The 27467-nt window shown below is 43.5% G+C and overlaps 1 protein-coding gene across 7 annotated transcripts in view; it reads right to left on the reverse strand.

Annotated features, from left to right (window-relative positions):
• Positions 1-27467, reverse strand: part of TMEM132D (transmembrane protein 132D) — an 865119-nt gene that overhangs the window by 123268 nt on the left and 714384 nt on the right. For all 7 annotated transcript variants that reach the window (XM_017867541.1, XM_017867544.1, XM_017867542.1 and 4 more), the window contains one exon: positions 23895-24038. In XM_017867541.1, coding sequence (XP_017723030.1) covers positions 23895-24038 — 144 coding nt within the window. The remainder of the gene's footprint in view (positions 1-23894; positions 24039-27467) is intronic.

Consider the following 27467-nt stretch of genomic DNA (forward strand, 5'->3'; position numbering starts at 1 on the left):
TGTCTATCTATCTATCTATCTATCTATCTATCTGTCTGTCTGTCTGTCTGTCTGTCTGTCTGTCTATCTATCTATCTGTCTGTCTATGTATCTATCTATCTGTCTGTCTGTCTGTCTGTCTGTCTATCTATCTATCTATCTATCTATCTCTCTCTCTCTCTCTCTCTCTCTCTCTATCTGTCTATCTGTCTATGTATCTGTCTGTCATGTTTTCTTCTTACTAGTGAGGTTAAGCGCTCTGCTCTGAAATGGAGTGCGTATACAACTTCTGATACAATCCAGAGCCCTGGACACGTTCTTGTTTTAATAAAGCTATTTTGCTCTGACAACACCCTAGAAAAACCTCTAGTTTGCGTTGCCAAAAACCATACTTTCTCAGACCTGCTGGAGGGTTGCTCCAGACACTCAGAATGTGGTTCTGAGCTCCTTGACTCCTGCTGACCACAGAGCACAGAGATGTTTGGATTCTTCCATTAGCAGCCTCTGAGTGTTCCACTGGCGGGAGTCCACCCAAGGCCCCCATGGGGATGCTCTCTTCTCATCTATTGAGAGTGCAGAAGCCTCTGCACATGTGAAATTCAGGTGGGTAAAAGGCCACCTTGGTACATCTCCAGCCCACATCCTGCTCCTCTGGAGTCCTGTGTAACTTATCCAGGTTGGCAGCTCCCTTGGCAGCCCCTGCAGAGACCCCTCAGCTTTGCCTCCTTCCATGCCTCTGCTGATGCAAGGACTCTGACCGTCCTCCCTCCCAGGCCCCCTAGTTTCCTTAAGTTCCACTGAGAGGGGTCCACACGTCCTCTATGTAGTAGAGGGGGCCCAGGCTTTACTTTCTTACACCTCCCCACTTGACCCTCTACGCCATTCCCCAGTTTTCACTCGGCCCCTTTCCTGGCTTTTCCTTCCTTTGCTCCTGGGTCATCAAGAGCTGTGCTTATTTGTGATGGGCAACCCTGTGAACCCTGGAGCCAGACTGCCTGGGTTCAAGCTTGGGCATGCAACTTCATTTCTTTGTGCCTCAGTTTCCTCATCTGTAACACAGAACCTACCCCATAGGGACGTTATGAAGATGAAATGAGCTAACACATGTAAGTGTTTCAAACAGTGCCAGGATCAGAACAATCACTCCGCAGGAGGTTTAGCATTGTAATCGTTCTTTGCTAAACCGTAATAACAACAACAACGTCATTATGAAAGTGACACATTTTTTCAGAATTGATTTTGTCTAATGCTAACATTTCAATTACAAAATTAAAAAAAAACCTAAGTAATACATTTTAGACACACTATTTTTGCATATTATAAAATATGAGGTAAATCATAAATTTCTAATGTAATGCATATTGAACAACTATTGTCAATTTAATATAAATAATTACCTGCTCTGGGCTCTCCTACTTCTTGGATCTCAATCCCCTCCACCCAAGAATATCTCTGTTCTGCTTCCCAGGCACAAAGGTAGCCTGGGTTTCCCAGTCTCCCTTGCAGTTAAGACCATGTGACTGTGTTTTAGCCAATGGGATGTGAGCAGAAGTGAATCGCCTTCAGGCCTGACCATCAAACACTGTGTGTGATTTTCCACTAGAGGGCGATAGAGGAGTCCTAGGGGGGATGAAAGAGCCACAAGATGGAAAGAGCTTGGATCCCTGAGTCATCAAGTGGAGGAAGATAAAAAATACTGATATTGGATTGTTATACAAAAGGTAAATCAACTCCAATTGTGTTAGGCCACACAAAATATTGGGGGGATTTATTTGTTATAGAAGCAAGCCTCTCCCTAACAAATATAGTGGGAGGAGGAGGGATGGGAAAACTAACTCACGATACCAGCCAAGAACTTGGAGGTAAGGTGAGTCTGGGAGGACTTGGCTGAGGGTGTCAGGGACGTGGTAGTGGAAGAGCAGGAGAGAACCAGAATGAAACTCTGAAATATTGTTACTTAAGAGTTACTTAAAAACTGCCACAGGTTATCATTCTGTATCATAATTACTAAGCCAGAGTCATTTAATGTTTTCAAATGGTAACGGACACAGCTGTGCAACGGGAATGTGTCTTCTTTGTACTGCTGCGTAGTCACAGTCAGTAGGACATCCTATTTCTCACCTCCTTCTAAGAAATGGTGAGTCATCCTGTGGCACTGGAACTTCCCTTGTTCCTTTTCCTGTGGAGTCATGCTTCCAAATAGGACAAAACGAAGTAATCACACATTTCCACGAAGAGATTTACCTGCACTTACCACTGACGGAAACACTTTCTCCACTTTTATGAAGTCACATAGTAAAGAAGTCTTTTCTGGCCACTTGTGTGTTACCCTCACTGTCACCCTATCCCGTATTATTACTTACTAATATGTTTCTTTACATCAACTACTTTTACAATTTAATATGGTTTGAAAGAAGAATATTCAGGAAATCATAGTTGGACGTGCCAAATACATGCTATATATGTTGTCTTAAAATGACGCGGTAGACTGACAGCAACAATGGCTGCAATTTTAATCTCCCTCCCACAACTCACCCATCCTCTTTGCAACAGGACTTTGCAGCTTCTTCCATCAAGAGTTGAAGTCTGTTTTCTATCCCTTGAACGTGGGTATGGAGACAAATTTTGGCCAACAGACTTGCGTCAGCCCTGAGACAAGGCCCCACAAGCCTCTGGAAGCTGTTCTCTTTCTCCAGGACTCTGCTGTTGCCTTGTGAGCAGGTCCTGGCTGGCCTCCTAGAGGGTGAAGCTCAGGGCGCCCAGTCACCTTTCAACACCTAGCCTGCCAAAGCCACCAACGTATGCATGAAGCCTTCCTGGATTGGCCAATACTCCAGCTGACTGCAGATTCAAGCATAGACCAGCTGACCCGCAGGCTTCTTGGTGAAATAAATGCTCACTGTTTCAAGTCATTAGGGGTTGTGATTTTTGTTCTGTAGCATTATTGTGACAAGAGATACCAGATACACATGGGCAATATGGCATGCTGGCTTCATATGTTCTGACCCAGGCACATCTTCCTAGCCCTGTGGTTTCCAACTAGAGACAGTTTTGGTCCCCAGTGGGCTTCTGGAGACACATACTAGTTGTCAGGCACAGGTGTGTCTGAAGCACAGGATGGATATTTGAAGGGCAAAAGATGAAACTAGAAGATAGATAGATGGATAGATAGATAGATAGATAATAGATATAAATGAGAGAGAGAGGGAAGGAGAGAGAGGGAGAAAGGGAGAGGGGGAGAGGGAGATGGAGTGAGGGAGAGACATGAGAGAGAGAGAGAGAGAGAGAGAGAGAGAGAGATCTCAGCCTCTATGAGCTTAATCAGAAATGAAACAGTGTTGTTAGGTGCTGAGTTCTACGTCCCCTGAATTGATTAAGGCTGTAGCTGAGAGTATAATGTTCCTGGCGAGCACCGTTCTGACTTCTGAGTGCTTGAGTGGCTGAGACCACCCACTTTCCTGGAGGACCCACAGTGCCATTTGGTTACAACAGAATTGATGCTACCCACCCTTTACTGGTCAACAAGGTCAACAAAAAAGTAGGGACTGCAGGACAAGAGAGGCTGTTTTACAGGGGATGGGAGGAATCCAGAAGGGGAAGTACATCTGGCCTTCAGGTCCCCATGAGAGAGGAGGAAGTCCCTCAGAGGTGAGTTTTCATTAAGCCATTGGAGGGAAGCCCTAAAGATTTGCTCATAGCCTTTGGAGGTGTCTAAACCACCACTTTTCAGCCTCAGGGACAGGGGACCAATTCCAATCTGAAAGTTTGGGAGCCCAGGCTGTTATTGTACCCGATGTTGCCTGGAGATAATGAAAGAACCAAACACCAGGCTGATGGGAAAGCTCTCTTTCAAGTTTCCAATCCCTGGGAAGTAAGGAAGACGGCCCCAGCTCAGGCCTCAGAATCAGGACCAAGAGATTAGATGACTTTGTGGGGGGTGAGGACTGCACATGGTGAGGAACGAGGGCTACCCTCCAGGGTCATTGCCAGCGTGGCTGGCTGTGAGGGCTGTTGTGGCCTGGAGAGCTGGCCCATGGCCCACTGTGCATCTGACCCAGGGTGTGTGAGGTCCATCCGGAGGAAGGCTAGGCATCCCCACGGGAAATCGGGAGAATGCACTTAACATTTCCCTCTCTCATTCTGTCACCTCAAAACTGAGGAAGTTAGTGCATAAGGAAGGTTCAGGTGGCACAACGCCGTTTAAATTTCAAGAGAAGCAAGTCTGGTCTGCTGGGATGTTGTTAAGGGTGTCTGTGGCAGGCAGAGTCAAGCTCGGCAAAGACGTCAGTGTCCTCTCCCCTGCAGACTGTGAATGTGTTAGGTTACATGACAGGGGAAAGTGAGGTTGCTGATGGAAATGGGGTTGCTAACAGCTGATGTTGAAGGGGGAAGCTATCCTGATTATTCAAGTAGGGCAGTGTAATCAAAGAGCCTTTAAAAGTGGAAGAGGGAGGCAGAAAATGAGAATCAGAGGGAGGTGAGACTAGAGGAAAAAAGTTAGAGATGCAACATGGCTGGCTGTGAAGATGCAGGGATGGACAGCAGATGCAGGGAGAGGGTCTCAGGCCTGCAGATGGAGGGAGGGGTCTTGGGGGCCTGCAGATGGAGGGAGGGGGTCTGGGACCTGCAGATAGAGGGAGGGGTCTCAGGCATGCAGATGGAGGGAGGGGTCTTCGGGGCCTGCAGATGCACGGAGGGGGTCTCGGGCCTGCAGATGGAGGAAGTGGACTTGGCCTGCAGATGGAGGGAGGGGTCTTGGGGGTCTGCAGATGGAGAGAGGGGTCTTGGGGGCCTGCAGATGGAGTGGGGGGTCTAGGGCCTGCACATGTGGGGGCCTCTGACAGCTGGAAAGTCAAGGAGAGATATTCCCCTAGAACATCCAGAAAACAACACAGTCCTGTTGAGACCTTGATTTTAGCCCAGCACAACTCAGGTTGGTTTCTAACCTACAGAACTGTAAAATAATACATTTGTGTTGTTTTAAGCCACTAAATTTGTGGTCCTTCTTTACAGCAGTGGTGGGAAACTAATACAGATTCCGAGCCCAGGTCCCAGCTCTCTGTTCTCAATGGAGCAGCCCAGAGCTCTTGCTGTCCTGCTGGTGAGACCTCCTCAGACCTCAGGACAGGCCCCGGGTGCTGTCTCGGCACAAAAGGTGCAGCCCCAGATGTGGCTAGGGGCTCCTAGCAAGCTGTTTCCCCTCCTTCCAGACCCGGCTCCAGACGCCCCCTCTGGGTCACCACTGATCAGTGGTGCTGATCTCGGGCTCCTCAGACCTGGCTATTTCCCCAACAAGGCACGTGGGCCTTGCTTCCTGCCACAGTGCCTGGACTGTTCTTCCTTTCTGACCGTCACATGACTTGCTCACTTAGCCTATGTAGAATCTACTCAAAGCCACCTTTCCAGGGAGGCACATATATATAACATATAACATATGCTACACATATATGTGTGCACACATACATATACCTTGCTGAACAGACACAGAGAAGGGAAGTAGGACACACACAACACACACACACACTGTCCCACATAGGATATGGGATATATACACGTATATTTAAAATAGGTTATGTATAAGAAGTTACACATATAGAATAGAGAACAGAGAGATCTATATGAAAATATCTCCCATTTTCCTGTCTGTGGAAGAAACTGTATATATGAAACTATTATAAAGGATATATATGAAAATAAAACATATATAAATATAGCTCTATACAGGTTATATAGAAGATGAGATATATGTGGATGTATGTGTGTATCCTAGCTTTCTCCCCTGTAAAAGAAACTACATATATGATACTAATTATATAAGATACAGGAGATATAGATGTATATTTATATGTATCTCAATAAAAGATCATATATCTATCTCTATGCCTCCTGTTTTTCTTCTCTAAAGAGGAAACTATATATATGATACTGTATCATAGGGTATAATGAACCACACACACACACACACACACACACACACACACACGCAGTATCCTGTTTTCATCCTTCAGTTGGAAACTCATTAGGGCAGGGACTTTTTTGTTACTGCTTAATCTCCAGCACTCTGATCAGTGGCTCGCATGTATCAGAAACTCAATAAACACTTGTTAAATTATTTATGTTTATGCCGAAGACTCTTCATTAAATCAGTTACAAACATTTTAATTTTGAATTCTGTATGAGAGCCTCCATCATATCTTCTGAACCTTGGGTCTCTAAAGTCTGAACCTGGCCCCATAGAAAAAAAATTCACATCTAGTGGAGGCACAGTGCTCATTTCTGGTCTTCACCAGGGCCTGAGTCTTACTCTTGGCTGGACCTCGAATGGTTGCTACTACCTTGACCTGCGTCTACACTCACTGGAGAGGTCTGGAAGAGACCCATGGGGCCTCCATCCTGGGCAATTTGTCCTAGGAAATTTTGCTCAGGAACATCAGAATCCAAATAGGAGTCCTTATTTGGAATTTGAAATCCACTGATTTTCTTCCTTGACTGTAGCCATGACCTCCAAAGTAAGAAATGTATCATCACTAGTTTCACTTAGAAGAACTTTGAGCTTGGTTTTCATCTTGATCACACACACTCATTATGTGATACTTGTTTTTCCTCTGGTCTTGGATCAAAGACCTTCCCATAAGGGGAAAGATGGCAGAAGCTTCTGTAATTGTCTCTAAAATTGAAATCAAGACTCTGTGGCAAATTCTTATAAGACAGAAACTGTAAGGCCCTGAAAGACTAATCATGAAAAATACCCCTTTTGGATAAATATAATCTCAAATTTAGGGTTGTACAAATATTTTTGCCATTGTTTTCTCCTCTTATTAATCTTTATTTTCTTGTTTCAGAGGACAGGGCTGGCTGGGTACTAACTATCTATCACTGCCTCCATTGGTGAGACTTTGTGGCATAAATGGGAGGTTTGAAGTACAGCGGGTATGTTACACATTTTAACTGTGATGTGCCTGGTGGCAGCTGTGTGCCTCATTTTAGCACCAAAGGAGGTTCAAATCCTAAATCACTCTATACAACACTACCATTCTAACGTTGGGCTTCAAAAATCATATAATAGCTTTATGCCAATTACATGCACTCTGTACATGATACACAGTGTTTAATTCCCTGCATGTTTAGTTAGAGGTTTTAAGGTGACATATGGCATATAACTCATGTTTTAATGCAGCTGTTGCCAATATGTTTTTCTTCTTCATATAGCAATTTTCTTTTGTGGTCACAGAACTAAAAGTCAAGTAAATAATTCTCCATCACAGAAATGGAGGCAAATCAGCAAGGTTCACCCTTACAGGCATGTTAGAAACCCAGACGGCGCTATGCCTGCAATTTGGACTGCTGCCACCAGGTGGCACCCATTACAAATCCCTTGACCCGTAGTATCTTGCCCACCATGCTTTAGAGCATTTTGCAAATAACACACCCAAAATCGAATTTTACTAAAATAACCCATTAAACACAAAGTATGTGTGTTAAAAACTCAGCCTAACTGGAAATACCATAAAAGGCAAATGAAGGATCTAATACTTTGTATCTCATTGGATGTTTATCAATTTTTAATACAAAGATGGGTTTGTTACTCATTCATTCAACAAATCACTATTTATTAAGCAACTGCTACATACCAGGCCTTCTGGTAAGTCCAGGAATATAGAAATGAGTAAGACATGTCCCCAGTCTTGAATTCCTCCAACTCTATCAGATTCGCCCACCCATACATAACTAAGGACTACAATGTGCTAAGTGCAATGAAGTCACATTTTACCTAAGAGTTACAGTCTACAGAAAGGCAAAATTTGCCTATAGTGAAGATTTTTCTTGAACATCTCTTAAACTGAAGCTCTTCTGACCAGGTCTCTAGTTTGGACTCTAAAGCCCAACTTTTGTCATTTTGACCTTCAGGGGTTGGGAAGCAACCATTTGCAATCCTCATGGTTTACTTTCATTATCGACCCAGTACCTGTTAAAGGAACCCTTGGCCCATGGCTCCTTGTTTTTATTTAGACTGATAAAGAATTTTAATTTGCTGTCCCATTTGTTCTTCTCCATGTAGAAAACAGAAAATATGGAGAAGCAATTAGGGCTGGGCCCCTCTCTTCCTAACCTCGCCCCTGTTGTCTTACCTTTATGTCCAGAACATTAACTCTGCAGCTATTCTCACCATAGGTTTAATCTTTTCTGAACTGGACTGATAGAGCCATCTGAATACAATCCTAAACATTACCCATCAATACAAATCCAAACAACGCATGTTCTCACTTATAAGTGGGAGCTAAACTATAAGAACTTACGAACACAAAGAAGGAAACAACAGACCTGGGGGTGTACCTGAGGGTGGAGGTGGGAGCAGGGAGAGGAGCAGAAAAGATCACTATTGGGCGCTTGGCTTAATTCCTGGCTGATGAAATAATCTGTACAATAAATCTTCATGACATGAGTTTACCTATGTAACAAACCTTCACGTGTACCCCCAAACCTAAAATAAAAGTTGAATAAAATAAAAGAAACATTATCCATTAATTCAACTCTTGAAACTTGTGCTTATTTTCTTTTGGCCTGGAGGGAGTCTCATCCACCATCCAGGGTATATTTTACTTTTTTATGTGAAGGTTCAGGAAAAATCCACCCTACAGTGAATATACAGGTGTCTCCTCATCCAAATGAAGAAAATGTTGTTCAGAGTTGTTTCTATGTTTTATTCCACTGAAGAGAGGAGTCCTCCTCCTCCCCATGATAATCACAATCCTCTATGTGACAACCAAGAGAGATGGCCCTCTCCATCCTCATCCACTGTGACTTCTTAGATAAGATCTTTCTTTCAACAAATATTGATAGCCCAGTGGGCAGCAGGCATTGTTCCAGGCTTGGGGAATCAGTAACGATCAAAACCAACTAGTCCTTACCCTTGTAGAGGCAGACAATGAACAGATAACAAGCAAAAAATATAGGAAGGCTTTGGTGATAAGTTCTATGAAGAAACACAGAGCAGGGAAGAAGGATGGGGAATGTCAGAGATGGGGCATTGCTATTGAAACTGGGGAGATTTGAGCAGAGATCCAAAGACAGTGAGGGGGAGCTGCATGCATCCAGCAGGAGGGAGAAAGGCAGGGTGAGGTCTCCAGGCAAGCACAGGCCTGGGAGGCTCCAAGAGTCATCAAGAAGCCCAGTGTGGCCAGAAGGAGAGTTGCAGGAAATGAGGTCGGGATGGTAGGGGCTAAGAGGAAGGGCGGGGAGATGGAATAGGCCTTAGAGGCACTTGTAAGGAATGTAGCTTTCACTGAGTTGGAGACAGAAACCATGGGAGGATTTTGAGTGGAGAAATAATGTGATGTGGCCCATATTTTAAAAGGATCACTTTGACTCTTGAGTGGAGAGTAGATTTTGGGGTGGGGGACAAGATCAAAAGCAACAAGGAGAAGCTTATAGGAAATTCATATTACCTTGTGACCCTGACCCACTTATCTGGTTCTAAATAATTAAACCAGGGAAGGATTTGTGCAGATAGTCCTAAAATTAAGAACATAGCTGAAGGCATATTCCTACTTATAAGGGAATTTACGCATAATTGAAGTGACTCTGATTAATTTTCCAACACAACCACATGTGTTTTTCTCTGGTCACAGAACTGAAAGTCTGTTAGAATCAAAGTTTCTCATGTTAAATGGATTATGTTCCTTCAACAACAGAAAAAACTGAGGAATAAAGAGTTTATGGGGGCCAGTCGTGGTGGCTCACACCTGTAATCCCAGCACTTTCGGAAGCCGACACAGGCAGATCACTTGAGGTCAGGAATTCGAGACCAGCCGGGCCAACATGGTGAAATCCCATCTCTACCAAAAAAACAAAAATTAGCTGGGTATGGTGGCAGGTGCCTGTAATCTCAGCTACTTGGGAGGCTGAGGCAGGAAAATGGCTTGAACCCAGGAGTCAGAGGCTGCAGTGAGCTGAGACTGTGCCACTGCACTGCAGCCTGGGCGACAGAGCGAGACTCCATCTCAAAAAAAAAAAAAAAAAAGAGTTTATGGATCTTGCCCTGGTTGTTGTTTTTTATAAATATCAGAACAAGGATTTAAATCCATGCAATTTGACTCAGGAGCTAAAATGCTTAAGCAACATGTTATACTCTTTTCACGTAGCAACAGTCAGGTAGGATGTAGTTGTGGCTTTATCTCTAGAAAGGGCATATGTCCCTCAGTCTGCTGCAATCCTCATGATTCCTTATTGCTTTTACTCATTTAAATTATCTCCTGGCTCTTGTATTCTTCTGGGCTTGTGATTCCTGGTCTAAATGTTCTCCAAAATCCTTTATGCAAATTCTATGTAAGTGGGGTGGCATGGGGAGGTCATGCGGTTTCTTTCTAGGTCTAAGATGCCCCATGATTGGCAGTACTGGGGATTGTCAACCAATGTCTGAGCACAGTAAAATGGTGTGGTGTATTTGACTGGTGATGTCTGCCCTGGGTATGGTACTGGGAGGAGTACCTTGTGTGAGGTTTATTTGATGATGCTGTTCTAGACTAACCTTAAGATATAGGGCAAGGTTGGTCCATCTTTGACCCATTTTCTCTCATTTTTTTTTGAGGCATTCCCATTTCTCCAGGATATTAATCTCTGCTTGTCCAGATTTGCCTATCAAAAAGAAAAGTGATCTAAACAATTCATCATGACAAAAATTTCCAGGAATTGATATATACAATCTCACCTAGAAATGTATTAACTTTAATAAAGGATTGTAGGGAGAGATTAATGCTTAATCCAATGGCATGAAGTCTTGTTGGAAGAATTGCAAGCATCTGTGGAGGAGTTACTTTTGGCTGGGGGAGTAAGTTTCAGTAAATAATCATGAAAGTCACCACCCATGAAGAAAAGGCCCAGTAAGTCCATGAGCAGAGATTGGCACTTTCTCTACAAAGGACTGGGTAAGTATTTTCAGTATCGCAGGCCATATGATTTCTCTCACAACAGCTCAACTCTGCCCTGGTCATGCAAAAGCAGCCATTAATAAGATATAAATGAGTGGGTGTGGCTGTGCTGCAATGAAACTTTCTTTATGGATACTGAACTTTGGATTGTATATAATTTTTATATGTCCACTCTGTCACTGTAGCACAAAAGCAGCCATAGACAATACTCAACAGGTAAACATGCCTAATCTCATCCCCAAGTAGGCATAGTTTGCCAACCCCTATTCTAGAAGATGAGTGATAGAGGAAGATAGAAAAGGGTTGGAAATGGATACCATGTATGTGATCTGTGATGAAGCGTCAGAACTCTCTGTGCCTCAATTCCCTCACCTCAAAAATGAGGATAAAAATAATACCACTTTCGATGGCGCAGAACAGAAAGCATAGAAATGAATCCATGCTTGTAAAGTCCATTGATTTCCAACAAAGGTTCCAGGAATACACAATGGGAAAGGACAGTCTCTTTAATAAATGACACTGGGAAAACTGGATATCCACACGCAGAAGCATAAAACTGGACCCTTATCACATATCACATCCAAAAATCAACTTAAAATAGATTAAAGACAAATAGATTAAACACAAAACCAGAACCTGCAAAATGACTAGAAGAAAACACAGGGAAAACACTGTATGAGTTTTGTGTGGGCAATAATTTTCTGTACTTAACCTTGAAAGTACAGGCAACAAAAACAAAATAGACAAATGAAATTGAATGAAAGATAAATATTTCTGCATAGCAAAGGAAACAATTGACAGCGTGAAGATATAAACAGTGGAATGGGAGAAAATATTTGCAAGCCATACATCCAATAAGGGTTAACATCTAAAATATATAAGAAATTCAAACAACTCAATACTAAGAAAACAATCCAATTAAAACATGGGCAAGGGAACCGAGTAGACATTTCACAAAAGAAGAGCTGCAAATAGTCAACAGATGTATTTAAAAATGCTCAACATTACGAAGCATTAGGGAATGATGATTAAAACCATTCCTTGCTTTTACTATCACCTCATACCTGTCTTAATGGCTATTATTAAGAATTGTTAAAATTATAAAAAATCATTAAGAATTATTAAAAATATAGCAAGTGTGGGCAAGGATGTAACAAAAAGGGAACCTTTGTATACTGTTGGTGGAAATGTAAATTAATCTGGTTATTGTGGAGAACCGTATGGAAGTTCCTCGAAAAACGAAAATAGAATTACCATATAATCTATCAATCCCACTGCTGGGTATATACCCCAAAGATCTGAAATTAGCATGTCGAAGAGATGTCTGCACTCCTGCGTTCACTGCAGCACTACTTACAAGAGCCGAGTTAGGGAACCAACCTAAGTGTCCATCAACAGATGGATAGGTAAATCCATCCACATATAAACAATGGAATACTACCCAGACATTAAAAAACATTGTATCATTTTTGACAATATGTATGAAATTTGAGAACATTATGCTAAGTGAAATACACAAGGCCCAGAAAGACAAATACTACATTTTCTCATACGTGGACTCTAAACTAAAACAATGATCTCATCAAAGCAGAGAGTACAATGGTCATTACAGACATTGAGGTTTTGGTACAAGGCCTCAGTTAGCCAGAAAGAATAAGTTATTTTTTAAAAATCTATCTCACAGTGTGGAGAATATAGTTAATAATAGTATATTGTACATTTCAAAAAGTGTCAAGGGAGTAAATTTCAACTGTCCTCACTACAAAAAATAAGTATCTTAAGTGAAGGATATATTAATTAGTTTGATTTAATTATTTCACATTTTATTCATCAACCATAACATCACTTTGTGCTCCGTAAATATATATACTTATAAACTGTTAATTTACAATAAAGTAAAAATTAAAACAGAAAATATATGTGTTAAACTATAACTGATAAAAATACCTATTGCATAGGGTTGCTGTGAGGATTAAAGAAGCAAATCCTTACCTGCTATGAAGTAAGCATCCAAAAAGTATTAAAAAACCACAGTTTCTATTCTTATTGCTATAACATGTCCATCTACTTTTTTTTTTTTTTGAAACAGGGTCTCGTTCTGTCATCCAGGATGGAGTGCAGTGGCGCCATCATGGCTCACTGCAGCCTCGACTTCCCAGGTTCCAGCAATTCTCCTCCATCAGCATCCTTAGTAGCTAGGATAACAGGTATGTACCCAGCTAATTTTTGTATTTTTGGTAGAGATAGGGTTTCGCCATGTTGCTCAGGCTGGTCTCGAATTCCTGAGCTCAAGTGATCCGCCCGTCTCAGCCTCCCAAAGTGCTGGGATTACAGGTGTGAACCACCACTCTTGGCTATATCTAACTACTTTTAATCTGCATCAGGAGTGAAATAATCTACTAACAATTCTGAAATCACACATTAGGTTTTAGAAACAGATTGATATAGTGGAAGAAGAACTTACAAGATGAGCCTATGGATAGGAAGCAGAAATGTTGTTTTCTCTAAACTAATACATTCACTCCCATATTATCCATTTTCATACTGCTGTGAGGAAATACCTGAGAATGGGTAATTTACAATGAAAAAGAAGTTTAATGGACTCACAGTTCCACATGGCTGGGAGGCCTCACAATCACGGTAGAAGGTGTAGGAAGAGCAAAGTCATGTCTTACATGGTGGCAGACAAGAGAGCTTGTGCAGGGGAACTGCCCTTTATAAAACCATCAGGTCTCATGACACTTATTCACCATCACGAGAACAGCATGGGAAAGATCCGCCTCCATGTTTCAATTACCTCCCACTGGGTCCCTCGTATGACACGTGGGGATTATGGGAGCAACAATTCAAGATAAGATTTGGGTGGGGACACAGCCAAACCATATCAACTCCTAATCCAGCAATAACAAAATCCTAACATTAGGAAGTCAACTTTAGGAAAGAATCACCACTATTTCTTGTCCAAATAGAATGCCATGATCGAAAATCAGTAATAATGCCAGGTGAGTATGCAAAGTTTATGTGATACAGTGCATCTTTATTTCCCCCTAACTCTCCCTGCCATGAATCCACTTGGATCTCCATTGGATGGAGGGGGGACCACCAGGGTCAATCCCTGTATCCCGCAGGTGGTCACTCCCACTCTGCAGCTACAGAGTCCTTTCCAATATTAAAGGATTCCTATCAAAATGACCACCCTTTGGCCACATGATGGATTGAAGAAAGTGTCTATTGGGAGGTCAGTCTAAACCATTACCCCTCCTGAATAAAAGAGCCTCAGAGACACTCCTTCACTAATCAAAAGTGCATCTCCTGTGTCAATGCATCAAAGGTATCAAGCTTGTACACGGGGGATGCTATTGTTATATGGCCAGTCTGCTTCCCGAGAACTCTTCCCTGCAGGTGACACAGGAAGTCTTCAAAGGAGGCAGCAGGGGTCAGTGAGGAGGTGCAATCCCTGCAACTTCTCCATTCCTTAGCTGAATATTTGAAGCCATTTGGCTAAACTCTTGGGATGCGGACAAAAAAGCTGATCGGAAGTTATAGGATCTGCAGGTGGAGGAAAAAAAAGAAGCGACTAATTAGGAAGCTGCCTCCTGAGGGCTATCCCTGTGGCAGTGCAGGTGGTCGGGCGTCCAGCTGGATTGCTGAAACAGAACTGCACGGGAGCCAGCTCCCCACGGCTCTCCTCTCCTCAGGAACAGGCTGCTGGAAGAGGAGTCAGGCCATTCAGGCCCCAACACTGAAGCGCTCCACCAGGGATGCTGAAAATAGCTGCGGAAGAGCCTCTCTGATTTTCCACTCTTCTCTTCCTCCCAGTTGTTTATTCAGCTTGTTATGTGTTGTGCTCCCATCCCCAAAATTATACTCCTTCTCCTCACAGCAGTTTGCTACTCTCACAGAGAGAAAGATTCTACTTTGATCCACCTTAGGGGAATGTGTCAAGCTTTATTACACCTCATTTCCACTGGTGTGTGTCTCTGGTGCAGAAGCAAGGGTGGATGTTGATGCTGTTGAAATGCTGTAAAATAAAGCAGGTTCACCAAGAGCAGCTGTAATCAGGTAGGGCTACAGCCCCCTTTGAATTTTTTTTTTTTAATTTTTTTTGAGATGGTCTCTCTCTGTTGCCAGGCTGGAGTGCAGTGACATGATCTCGGCTCACTGCAACCTCCGCCTCCCGGGTTCAAGCAATTCTCCTGCCTCAGCCTCCTGAATAGCTGGGCCTACAGGCGAAAGCCACCATACCCAGCTAATTTTTGTACTTTTTAGTAGAGACGGGGTTTCACCATTTTGGCCAGAATGGTCTCAATCTCTTGACCTCGTGATCCACCCGCCTCGGCCTGCCCCCTTTGATTTTTATCAGTGGACATGTCTGAAATATTTGGTGGATACTGGTTTATTCAGGACTGTTAATGAACACCTGAGCCTGTAAGTTGCAACAACAAGAACAAAAACCTTAGCAAATTTTTCAAGAGTAATACTTGAGCCCAAGTCAGTCTTCCTCCGAGTGTTTGAAGTGTGGCTGGCTTTAGGCGAGAGCAGCTCTCCCATCAGCTGCTCTGTGGGTTCTTACACTGTTCCCAACCCCGAGGCTATCCCACTCCTAAGAGGCTGCAGGGGACATGGGCTGGTCTTGCTGCAGAGAGTCCACTGCCCTTCTCTGTAGTGACAATACACAGGTTGACCCTGGGGGACCCTACTCCCCAAACTCCTCATTGAGTTCATGTGCTTTGAGATGACTTAGGGTTTGGACAACCAGTATGTTTGGATCCCTGGCTGCAGTGCTGGGCTCAAGGATAAGGAGGTGACCTAAATAGGTCCCATAAGAACACATCCCAGGATTTATACAGGAATGCCCTAGAAGACAAACACTCTTTTCTATTGGATGTGAGCCAGTTCTGAGGCATCCATCTTGCTCCCACAAGGACAGCTCTGTGAGAATGAAACTCATACAGAAGAGTGTCTATAGGGAAGAAAAAGTGAGAAAGAGTGGGGGTAGGGGGAGAGAGAGAGAAGGAGGGAGGGAGAGGGAGAAAGGGGATGTTCTGGTGATATATTTTGGAGTTCTAAATAAAACACCCTAAGCTAGCCCCAAGCTGGACTTTTCAATCATGTGACAATTTTTTTTAACTTGTTAATGTAGGTGGCATTTCCTATTATTTCCAACCTCTGAGAATCACAATGGATATTATTGCAAACATCTGAAATGCTTTCACTGGGGACCTGTTGCCTTCCAGAAAAAAAAACAACAACAACCGAGCATCATTGAAAGGCAGAAGAGAGCATGCCTTTATGCAATTTACAATTCAACATGAATGAGTTTTCAGTAGATTTCCTGAGAGGAGGTTTTGATGTGGCTGGGGAAGCCCACACCAGCCTGTTGGGCCTTTGGCTGAGGAAAGAAGAGAAAGCAAATAAAAATAAAAAGACTGGGGCCTTTCAAGGCAGACCTTCTCCACTCAGAGGCTTTCCAGGGGCTGCACAGGTGGCTGTGACACATCTCTGAGAATCCCTTGGCTTTCTTTCTTAACAGCCTCCAAATGACGCCAAAACATCACACGTACCAGGTGGCTCTTTGTCCACATCTGTGATTCACAGAGCAGCACAATGACAACTGTGTGAGCTGTGGGTTTTGATTTTTAAGTTGCGCATCGCGCTTTGAGGCTTATTGGTGGATGTAAAATAAATGCTGCGAGGTTTTTCATTTTTTGTTGCACCCTTTATATTTCCAAGGGTGGTTTCATGAGTCATTCTCAGAAACAAAGGGAGGAAAAACATTTCTTTCTCAAGAGTTCCAGCCCAAGTCTCAAGCTTGCATCTCATTGGCTCTGATTGGATAATACGTCTGTCTCTGAGCCAGTGGCATGTCCAGAATTTGCAATGCTCTGATTGGCCACCCTGAATCACATGACCACTCCTGGAGGCTGGAAGTGTGGCCACAAGCCAGAAGAACCGCCTCCTATTCCCCTTCCTCATGCCATTTCCTCTGCTGGCAGGGCAGACTGGGCACAGGTTCATCCTTCAGGTATTACACCCCCAGGGAAACCTTGACTGATGTAGTTATGTTTTCCCTTCAGTGTTTAAACTATGTGAGGCAGCTTTAGACTAAACTTAACACTAGGCACACAGTAGTTGCTCAAGAAATGTTTGCTGTCAAACATATTTGAGCAAATGTTTGCTGACAGCAAACATTTCTTGACCACCTACTATGTGCCTTGTGTTAAGCTTAGCCTAAAGCTGCTGCATGCAGCTTAAGTTTGGCTCAAAGATTTCTCCATGCCTACTGAACAGTAACCTAACTGCATGTTCAACCATGCTGCAACGTGCTCTTGTACCAATTGCTGAGTGTCAACAATTACAGGTAGCCAATACTTCAAACCATGTTCAAATACAGCAAATGCTGAGCTGTAACCAATCCGGCTGCATCTGCACCTCACTCTGTTTTCTGTGGTCCACTTTCCTTTTTCTGTCTATAAATGTCATCTGACCACACAGCAGCTCCAGAGTCGCTCTGAACCTGTTCAGATACTGGGGGTTCCCTAATTTGTGAATCATTATTTGCTCAATTAAACTCTGTTACATTTAATTTGTTTAAGGTTTTCCTTTTAACACCAGTGTTGACTGACAGCCAGGAGGGCAATGCTTGCTAGAGCTTTTGGTCCAGTGGCCCTGCTTCTGTGGGAACTCAGCTGGTGGGTGCAGCCTCCTGTGGTCCCAGGAAGCATTTGGATGGCAGGCAGGCATTGTTACCCACCCCTGCCACTGGTAACCAGGCAAGTCACTCCTGCTAGAGCTTCTGGCTCAGTGGTCCTACTTCTGCCTAAGTTTGCCAAGGGGCACAGTCTCCTGTTGCTCTGGAAACATGTGGATGGCTGGGCAGGGAACTCCACCCTCTCTTGCCTCCCAGAGCCAGATGTGTCACACCCAGAGAGCTTCCAACACAGCAGTCCTGTTTCCGCCTGAGCTCTATGGACAGGCACAACCTCATATTTCCCCAGGGAGCATATGGACAGCAGATTAGGACCAACCTGGCAAGTATACAGCTTGTCTGCCAATTGCGGCTCCTGCCTGAGGGAGCCTCATGGACCAGCATACTGAACAAAAGAAATACAGGCATGAAAACAGTAATCAGAGGGGGCTCCTCAGAGACCCAGGAGCAGACTAGAATTGAAGCCAGTCAACTGAACCCACCTTATACCATAATCAAACCCCCTAGAACGTTCATCAAATAAGAAAAAAGCAAAAAAACCCATCCAAAGGACCCAACTTCAAATACTGAAGAAATATCAGCCCACACAAATGAGAAAGAGCAAACACAAAACTCTGGCAACCAAAAAAGCTGGAGTGCCTTTTTTCTTCTAAATGACTGCACTAGTTCCCCGGTAAAGGTTCTTAACGAGGCTGAAATGGCTGAAATGATATAAATAGAATTCAGAATATGGATAGAAACAAAGATCACTGAGATTCAAGAGAACATCAAAACCCAATCTAAGGAAATTAAGAATCACAATAAAATGATATAAGAACAAAATAGCCGTTATAAAAAAGAAGCAAGCTGATGTGACAGAGCTTAAAAAACACACTACAAGAATTAAATAATGCAATTGCAAGTATTAAAAGCAGAATTGACCTAGCTGAAAAAATCTCAGAGCCTGAGAGCTGTCTGTCTGAAATAATTCGGTCAAACAAAAATAAAGGAAGGAAATGAAGAAGAACAAGCAAAGCCTCCGAGGAAGGCGTGTGGGATTATGTAAAGTGACCAAATCTGCAACTCACTGGTATCCCTGAAAGAGACAGGGAGAAAGCAAGCAGCTTGGAAAACATATTTCAGGATATCATCCATGAAAACTTCCCCAACTTCACTAGAGACACCAAAATTCAAATTCAGGAAATGTAGAGCACCCCTGTGAGATATTACAGAAGAAGAACATCCCCAAGACACAATCATCAGATTATCCACGGTCAAAATGAAAGGAAAAATGTTAAGGGCAGCTAGAGGGAAGGGGCAGGTCACCTACAAAGGGAACCCCACCAGGCTAACCGTGGACCTTGCAGCAGAAACCCTACATGCCAGAAGAGATTGGGGTCCTACATTCGACATTCATAAAGAAAAAATTTTCAACCAAAAATTTCATATCCAAACTAATCTTCATAAGTGAAGGAGAAATAAGTCCCTTTTTCAGACAAGCAAATGCTGAGAGAATTTGTTACCACCAGACCTGCCTGACAAGAGTTACTGAAAGGAGCACTAAATATGGAAAGGAAAGACCATTTCCAGCCAATTTGAAAAAACACTTAAATACACAGAACAGTGACATTAGAAAGCAACAACACAAGCAAGTCTATGACTAACAACACCAAGACAGGATCAAATCTGCACATATCAATACTAACTTTGAATGTAAATGGGCTAAATGCCTCAATTAAAAGGCACAGAATAGCAAGCTGGATAAAGAAACAAGACTTAATGGTATGCTGTCTTTAAGAGACCCATCTCACATGTAGTGACATCCATTGGCTCAAAATAAAGGGATGGAGGAAAATCTATCAAAGAAATAGAAAATGGAAAAAAAAGCAAGAGTTACAATCCTAATTTCAGAAAAAGAAACTGACTTTAAACCAACAAAGATAAAAAAAAGAAGGGCATTATATAGTACATGGTTCAATTCAGTAAGACCTAATTATCCTAACTATACCTGCATCCAATACAGAAGCATCCAAATTCATAAAGCAAGTTCTTAGAGACCTAGGAAGAGACTTAGATCCCCATACAATAATAGTGGGAAATTTCAACATCCCATTGACAGTATTAGACAAATCATTGAAGCAGAAAATTAACATAGATATTCAGGATCTGAACTCAACACTTCACCAAATGAACCTCATAGACATCTACAAAACTCTCCACCCCTAAACAATAGAATATACATTCTTCTCATCACCATGTGGCACATACTCCAAAATCAACCACATAATCAGACATAAAACAATCCTTAGCAAATTCAAAAAAATATTGAAACCATACCAACCACACTCTCAGATCACAGCACAATAAAAATACAAATAAATATAAGGAAAATCACCCAAAATCATAAAATTACATGGAAGTTAAACAACCTACTCCTGAATGACCTACCCCTTCCTTACACCACATACGAAATTAACTCAAGATGGATTAAATACTTAAATGTAAATCTAAAAACTATAAAAACCCTGGAAGATAACCTAAGAAATACCATTCTGGACATAGAACTTGGCAAAGATTTCATGATGCAGATGCCAAAAGCAATTGCAACAAAAACAAAAATTGACAAACAGGATCTAATTAAAGTTAAGAGCGTCTGCAGGGCAAAAGAAACTCAACGGAGTAAACAGACAACCTACAAACAGAATGGAAAAAATATTTGCAAACTAAGCATCTGAAAAAGGTTTCATATCCTACACCTGTAAGGAACGTAAGCAATTTTACAAGCAAAACCAACCCCACTAAAAAGTGAGCAAAGGACATGAACAGACATTTTTCAAAAGAAGACATATATACAGCCAATAAGCATATGAGAAAATGCTTAACATCGCTAATCATTAGAGAAAAGCAAATCCAAATCGCCATGAGATACCATCTCACACTAGTCAGATGGCCTATTAAAAAGTCAAAAAAAGAAAAAAAAAAAAAAGCATATGCTGGTGAGGTTGTGGAGAAAAGGGAATGCTTATACGGTGCAAATTGGGAATGCAAATTAGTTCAGCCACTATGGAAAGCAGTTTGGTGATTCCTCAAAGAGCTAAAAACAGAACTACCATTCAATCCAGCAATCCTATTATTGGATATATACCCAAAGGAATATAAATCATTCTACCATAAAGATACATGCATGTGAATGTTCATTGCTACACTGTTCACAATAGCAAAGACATGAAATTAACCTAAATGACCATCAATGCTAGACTGGATAAAGAAAATGTGGTACACATACACCATGGAACACTATGCAACCATAAAAGAGAATGAGATCATGTCCTTTGCAGGGACATGGATGGAGCTGGAGGCCATTATCCTAACTAACATAGGAATAGAAAACCAAATACTGCATGTTCTTGCTTACAACTGGGAGATCAACAAGGAGAACACATGGATACTAGGAGGGGAACAACACACACTGGGGTCTATGGGAGAGTGGAGGGTGGGAGGGGGAGAGGATCAGAAAAAAATACCTCTTGCATACTGCGCTTATTACCTGGCTGATGAAATTATCTGTACGTCAAAGCTCTGTGACACGCAGGTGACCTATTAATATATAACAAACCTGTACATGTACCCCCAATCTGAAATGAAAGTTTAAAACACACACAAAAAACAAAACAAACAAAAAACCCCCCAATACTGTTGTGATAAGAATAGAGTGGCGAACAAAGTGGACCCAAACAGCACTGCCCTCATGGAGCTTAGGTTCCAACGAGGACAGTCAGACAATGAATACAGCCCTGCCCTCACAGAGCTTACATTCCAACATTCCAACGAGGACAGTCAGACAATGAATACAGCCCTGCCCTCACGGAGCTTACAGATGCTTACATTCAACATTCCAACGAGACAGTTTCAGACAATGAATACAGCCTCTGCCCTCACGGAGCTTAGTTCCAAAGCTTCCAATGAGGACGTCAGACAATGAATACAGCCCTGCCCTCACAGAGCTTACATTCCAACATTCCAACGAGGACAGTCAGACAATGAATACAGCCCTGCCCTCACGGAGCTTAGGTTCCAACGAGGACAGTCAGATGATGAATACAATAAACAAAAATATATAGTGTATCTGTGAATACATAAACATATGCTATGTATGACATATATGGATATATAAATAGAAGTTCAGCAGGGATGGGGAAGGCAGTGCTGTGGGTGTCTGTAAAGATTTTGCTGATGCTGCTCAGGAAAGGCCTTGGGGAGAAGATGAGGTGAGGGAGCCATGCAGGCATCTAGGGAAAGAAATTTAAAGGCAGAGGGAGGGGAGGGGATGCCTGTACTGTTACAGGAGCGGCCAAGACTTCAGTGTGACCAGAGTGGAAGGAACCAGAGGGGCTGTGCGTAGCGTGAGGTCAGCGTTACAGCAGGTGTGGCTGCAAAGGTCTGATTCTGTCTCTGTAAACACTTTGGCTTTTCCTTTGAGGAGGGGAAGCCAGTGAATTTTTTTTTATAAAAACAGTATTGATCCATAATAAATATACATATTTTGGGGTCCACGTGGCCATTTAATACATTCATACAATTTGTAAAGATGCAATCAGTGTAACTAAGATAACCTCCACCTAAGTTGTTTGCTGTTTCTTTATGCAAGGAACATTTGTATTATTCTCTAGCTGTTTTGAAATATGTAATAGATTGTTGTAAACTGTCGTCACCCAACTGATCTATCTCACATGAGGTTAGATAGATCTCTAACCTCATGATTAGACTGATTTCTTCTATCAAACTGCACATCCGTGTCCACTCATCAGCCTGGAGGTCATCATGTGAGAGAAGTGGGAGGGGCCACACAGAGGAGTGACATGATCAGATCGCCTGTGGCCGCCCTGGCTGTGGCACTAAAGAGGGGTTATGGGAGAGGAGGCAAGGATGGGACCTAGGACACCAGCCAGGTGGTCAATGCTTTGATTGAGGTGACTGTTTCTGGGATCGGGGTGGTGCCAGGACCTGTGAAGGAGGACTGGATCCTGGCTATCCTTGGAAGGCATTGCCAACAGGATTTGCTGAAGGCTTGGAAGTGCAGAGAGGGGAGAAATGTAAGATGAGCCTAGATATTGGCTGGAGCCAGTCAAGGAAGTCTCCCTGTGATGACGTGAGGAAGATTCTGGAATGAGTAGGCAGGCGTGCTGTATGATGTCATGTGTTCCTGCTGCCCTGTTGCTTTCTGACATCTCTGCCTTCTCTCTGAAACCTTAAGGATGGGGCTTGTCCGTCTCATTTGTGCGGTCCTAGAGTTTTGAACAGTATCTAGCACTTAGTGGGGATTAGATTTGCGTTTGTTGACTGTGTTTTAAGTGAGCAAAAATGCTCCGTGAAGATTTGCTTCAGAGCAGACAACACACCAGTTCCTGTCTGGGTATTGTCCTGTGCTCCGGCCCTGGCTGGGACTCATGCGGAAGGAGTCTCCGGAGCCTCGTGACGCCCTTCTCGTTGTCCCGGGCTTTTGTTGGCAGCCTCCTCCTTCAAGGAGGTGCCTGCTGCATCTGTCACTGCAGCCCTGGCTCTGGAGTGGGCGGTGGCAGCCTGAGGAACCCATTTACCTCCCGCAGGCTGGAAGTGTTCTATGAGGTTCCTGGCAGAGCAAGACTCCATGTCCCCGGCCTCCTCCATCCGTCTCCCAGTGTGCCTTTGTTTTGAATGATTTTTGCATTCAATTTAAGAGGCCGAGACGAAGGAAGGAGGGGTGAGCGCTGTTCATCCACATCCCTAGCTCAGGTGGAATTTTGTGGGCTGAGCAGAGGAATAGAGAACGATTTCCTCTTTCTCCCTTGGCCAGTATTGTAAATCAAAGCTGGGAGTAGTTGTATACCTTATACCACCATTGATTTCACACAAATGCTGTGTGCTAGAGAATCATCCCGGAGTGTGTGGACACACACCCATCCGCCTAGGCTCTGGGGCTCCCTCCCCTCTTCTCCCTGGCCTGGGGTGGGTGGAGGGTAAGCTGGTCCCTGCCTCCCGCCACAATCTCCGTGGGGATCTGGGAAGAGGCCAAGGGCATTCGGCAAACACAGAGTGTCAAGGGACAGCCTCCCAGACTCGGAGTCATCAGCCAGAGCAGTTTTGCATTCTGTCCAATATTTGTGCCAGGGAGAATCTCCTGATTTAAGTGGCAGGATAACCAGAATGGGATGGGAGCGATCCTGTGGGACCCAGAGGTCCCAGAGGTCCCAAGCTGGTCCAGGAGCACAGAAGCTGACATGACAGCAGGTTTTTGCAGGGGTGGGGAGGTGTCAACTTGCCTTAATCACGTCTTCATCAGACGATCTACACTCCACAGACTCCGACAGCTCTGTCACTGCGCCGTCGTCCTCCACGGAGACCACTTTCACCGGGACGGCCACCGTCTTCCCCGTGAGGATGGCTGTGTTCAGAATTTCTGCCTCCTGGAAGACCAAACACACCCTTCCATCACATCCCCTCCTGAGATGGCCCAGCCCCCGGGAGTATGCCACCTGCCTTTCCTCAGCCGCCCTGCAAACAGCACTGGCCTCTTCTGCAGGCTCAGAAATCCCGGTGGGCAGCACCTACTGGGTGACTGTGGCAGCCAAGGGATCATGTTCTGTCCTCACCCAGATTCCTGCAGGGCAACTATGATGGCGAAGGGGTGGAGGATAGAAAAAGTGGTGGAGAAAATTTATTACTAATATTGTGTTGGCGAACAATTATGTGTCAGGCGCCTTTGTAAGTGCTTTAAAAATACCAGCTCATCAATCCTCATGGCATCCTGATAAGACAAAGTTTCTTCTTTTTCCTAGTTTACAGATGGCACAGAGAGGTTTTGTGACTTGCCCAGGGTCACCCAGGTAGAAATCAATGAAGGCAGGATTTGAGGCTGGGAAATCCAGCTCCTGAGTCCATGTATCAGCTAACTCAAACAGGTCTAAACATGGGCACGACGATGGTGGCTTCAGCAGCCGATGGATGGCTAGAGGGGCCTGGTGTTGTGCAAGAAGCTTAGATGAGCAGCACTGCACCGCCCGAGTGTGGCATGTGGGGGAGACAGAGGCAGGGAGAGGGCCCTCGCTCTCCGTGCTCTCTTGCTCTGGCTTTCTTTCACTCTGTTTCAATTTTCCAGGCTTTTATTGGGTCCTGGCCTCCAGACGTGTCTGGAATGTTATTGTGGCTCCAGCAGCGCTCCCACATCCCCACTGATGTGATCCACGCTGCACCACACATATCCACACTCACTCCAACATGCATTTTGCTGCAAACCCTTCTTTCATAGAGCAGCTCAAGACGTGTGTCTTTAGGGGTGTCCCAGCTTGCCCCGAGTATCTGCTTTCAGAATGAAGAATGCCCTGAACCTTTCCCCTTGGTAGTACCTAACAGTTGCTGTTTTACCTATAGTTATTTAATCCCTTTATCTCTCTTGCAGACTGTAAGCTCCATGGGGCTGTATCTGCTTTCTACTCACTAGCACCTGGCACAGAGCTTAGCTACAATGAACGGTGTTAATATTTGTTGAGTGCACTCAACAGGGAAAGGATTGGGACTCACATCCTCACCTTCCTGCTCCCCAGCTCCTCACACTCTATGCATGCATCCTTTTTTTCAGGCACACCTATGCCTCGGTGGTGCTTCCCAGACATGGAGCATCTCTGGATCTCATGACACCCCACATCTCTCTCTCCAACGTACCCATGCCCATCCTCAGCTACTCTTCTGAAATTCTTGTGATTTTTCATTGCTGGGGGCCTGAGAGATCACAGGAGCCCATTTTTTAGATGAAGAAAGCTGAGCCTCAAGACCTGGTAAGCGAATCTCATTCTCCTCTGCCGAGACTGCGTTTTCTATCACAAAAACATAGACGCCCCAATAGAAACACACATCTCTGTATGATACAACTCCCAGGTCCTAGTGCACCATGTTCTTTGCTCAGCTTCAGCTCATCACATGCCAGTGGTGTCCCTAAGAGGTGTTTTATCAACATGCCACATTGCATTTCTTCTGTTAACTCTGAATGTATCTGTCTTTTCCTTGACAGAATAACAGCAAAAGGTCTGGGTGGGTGCTAGGAGCTGGTTAGGGTGGATCTAACACAACTGTCATTTTACTTTCACTCATAGTTATTCACTCGCTTTATTTTCCTTCTAAGACTGCGAGCTCAGTAGGGCTGTATCCATGTCATTTTGAGAGATGAGCTTGCAAAGATTCTTGTTATTTTGATTTTCATGTGGAATGTAAAATGCCTGTTAGTAGAATGCCAGCAGAAGGAATAGAAGTTTATCATCCTAAAATTACATAACTATTTTCCTTAAGTTAACTATTTCTTAGATAAGCTCTTATTTTTTCTTTATGGGATGAGATTTGTCTATAACCAGCTCACTGGGGTTAGGCTTTGGATGTAGCAATACATATATTGTTCATTATTTTAATTCTAACAGACAAGACTCCAATTTGGAATGCTCCCGAATTTCAGAGACCATGCTTTAAACTGTTGGAATATGCATAGGTCTTCAAAGTCCCATTATCCATACACGTTTTCTCCTCTCTGGGTTCCCAGCCCGATTTTATTTTAATTCGAATAAAAACATAGCACAAAAATGAAGAGGCAAAATCAGTATATGATACCATTTCCTCCTGCTCTAGGCAGGAAAATTAGCTTTAATGGCAAAATCACCATTACTTTTGCACCAACCTAATATTTTTTTTCTACTCTAAAGGGTGAGGATCAAAAGGAACAAGTAGTACTCTGGAAAAAAGTGGAACAATGCTGTTTAACTTTCTGGCCAAAACTGGCTCATCACAAAAGGGAGAGACAGATAAGGGAGCAGTGTGGCCACTTCTGACATCAGTCTCGGGGAACACAATTTCTCACATTCGTGGTAAAAAGTGAAGAGCATCTCTACTCCAACGATAAAATCCAAAGGCCTTTCATGTTTTTGCACATTCAGGTTAATATAATGAGAAATGACACTGGGAATGACTGACGAGCAGCTGTAAGCCCATATGTCTGGGGTGTTGCCTTTTTCTCTGAATAGCATATGTCTTTCTGCCCACAAAGATCTCAGTGGGGCTGAGTGACTGAGCCCTCAGGCTTGGTATTTCCCTGCCTCCTCTGTGTATTTCCAATTCTTTGACGTCAAGAATTTTCTCTTTTGCACAGCTTTGCTTTTTCCAGGAGGCAAATGGTACGGAGATGACTCACAAAAGTCTTTAATTTAGATAAGAGGAGGACAAAGGAGATCCTTGTTCAGGGGCAGAAGTACCTGCAAAGCCTTAGCTTTGCTTGAGATATGACCTATAACTGCTCGATTTTTGGACCCCAGAAAACCCTTGAAAGCTCAGCTTCCTTATTGCTGTGTGTTCACCTTATCACAGCACCTCAGAGCCTAGGAAATAAAGGCACAGACTCTCTTTAGAAAACATATCTCCATCCCATCAGCCAATCATAATCCTTATTGTCACTTCATACACCCTTTCTGCTACTTGGGCATTATCTGTGTGCCAGTAAGGATCTCTGACAAGGCACTACAGAACTTTCGGCACTCCAGAGCCGAGGAGGAGGTACAATAGCAGAGAATAGACTGGATGTGGCACTGAGAAAGGTATAACCATTAAAGTGAGGTTTCAGATATTTTTCCTGGGGGTTGACCCACTGTCATCCATTATAGGGAAGCAGTAACAGTCCCTGTCTTGCTGGAGAAATAATGACCCATGTCTTAGTTTGAGCCAGCCTGGAAATAGATCCTGGGACAAAGATTCAAGAGAAATGTATCTGGGACGTTCAGGAAACTTCAATAGGAGAGTGTGCAAGCGACACAGGGAAAAGGAGGCTACTAACAAGTTGTGTAGATTAAACGAGTTACCAC

This window comes from Rhinopithecus bieti, unplaced genomic scaffold, assembly GCF_001698545.2.
Source record: "Rhinopithecus bieti isolate Rb0 unplaced genomic scaffold, ASM169854v2 scaffold_3615, whole genome shotgun sequence".
In the NCBI taxonomy this organism is placed as follows: Eukaryota; Metazoa; Chordata; class Mammalia; order Primates; family Cercopithecidae; genus Rhinopithecus; species Rhinopithecus bieti.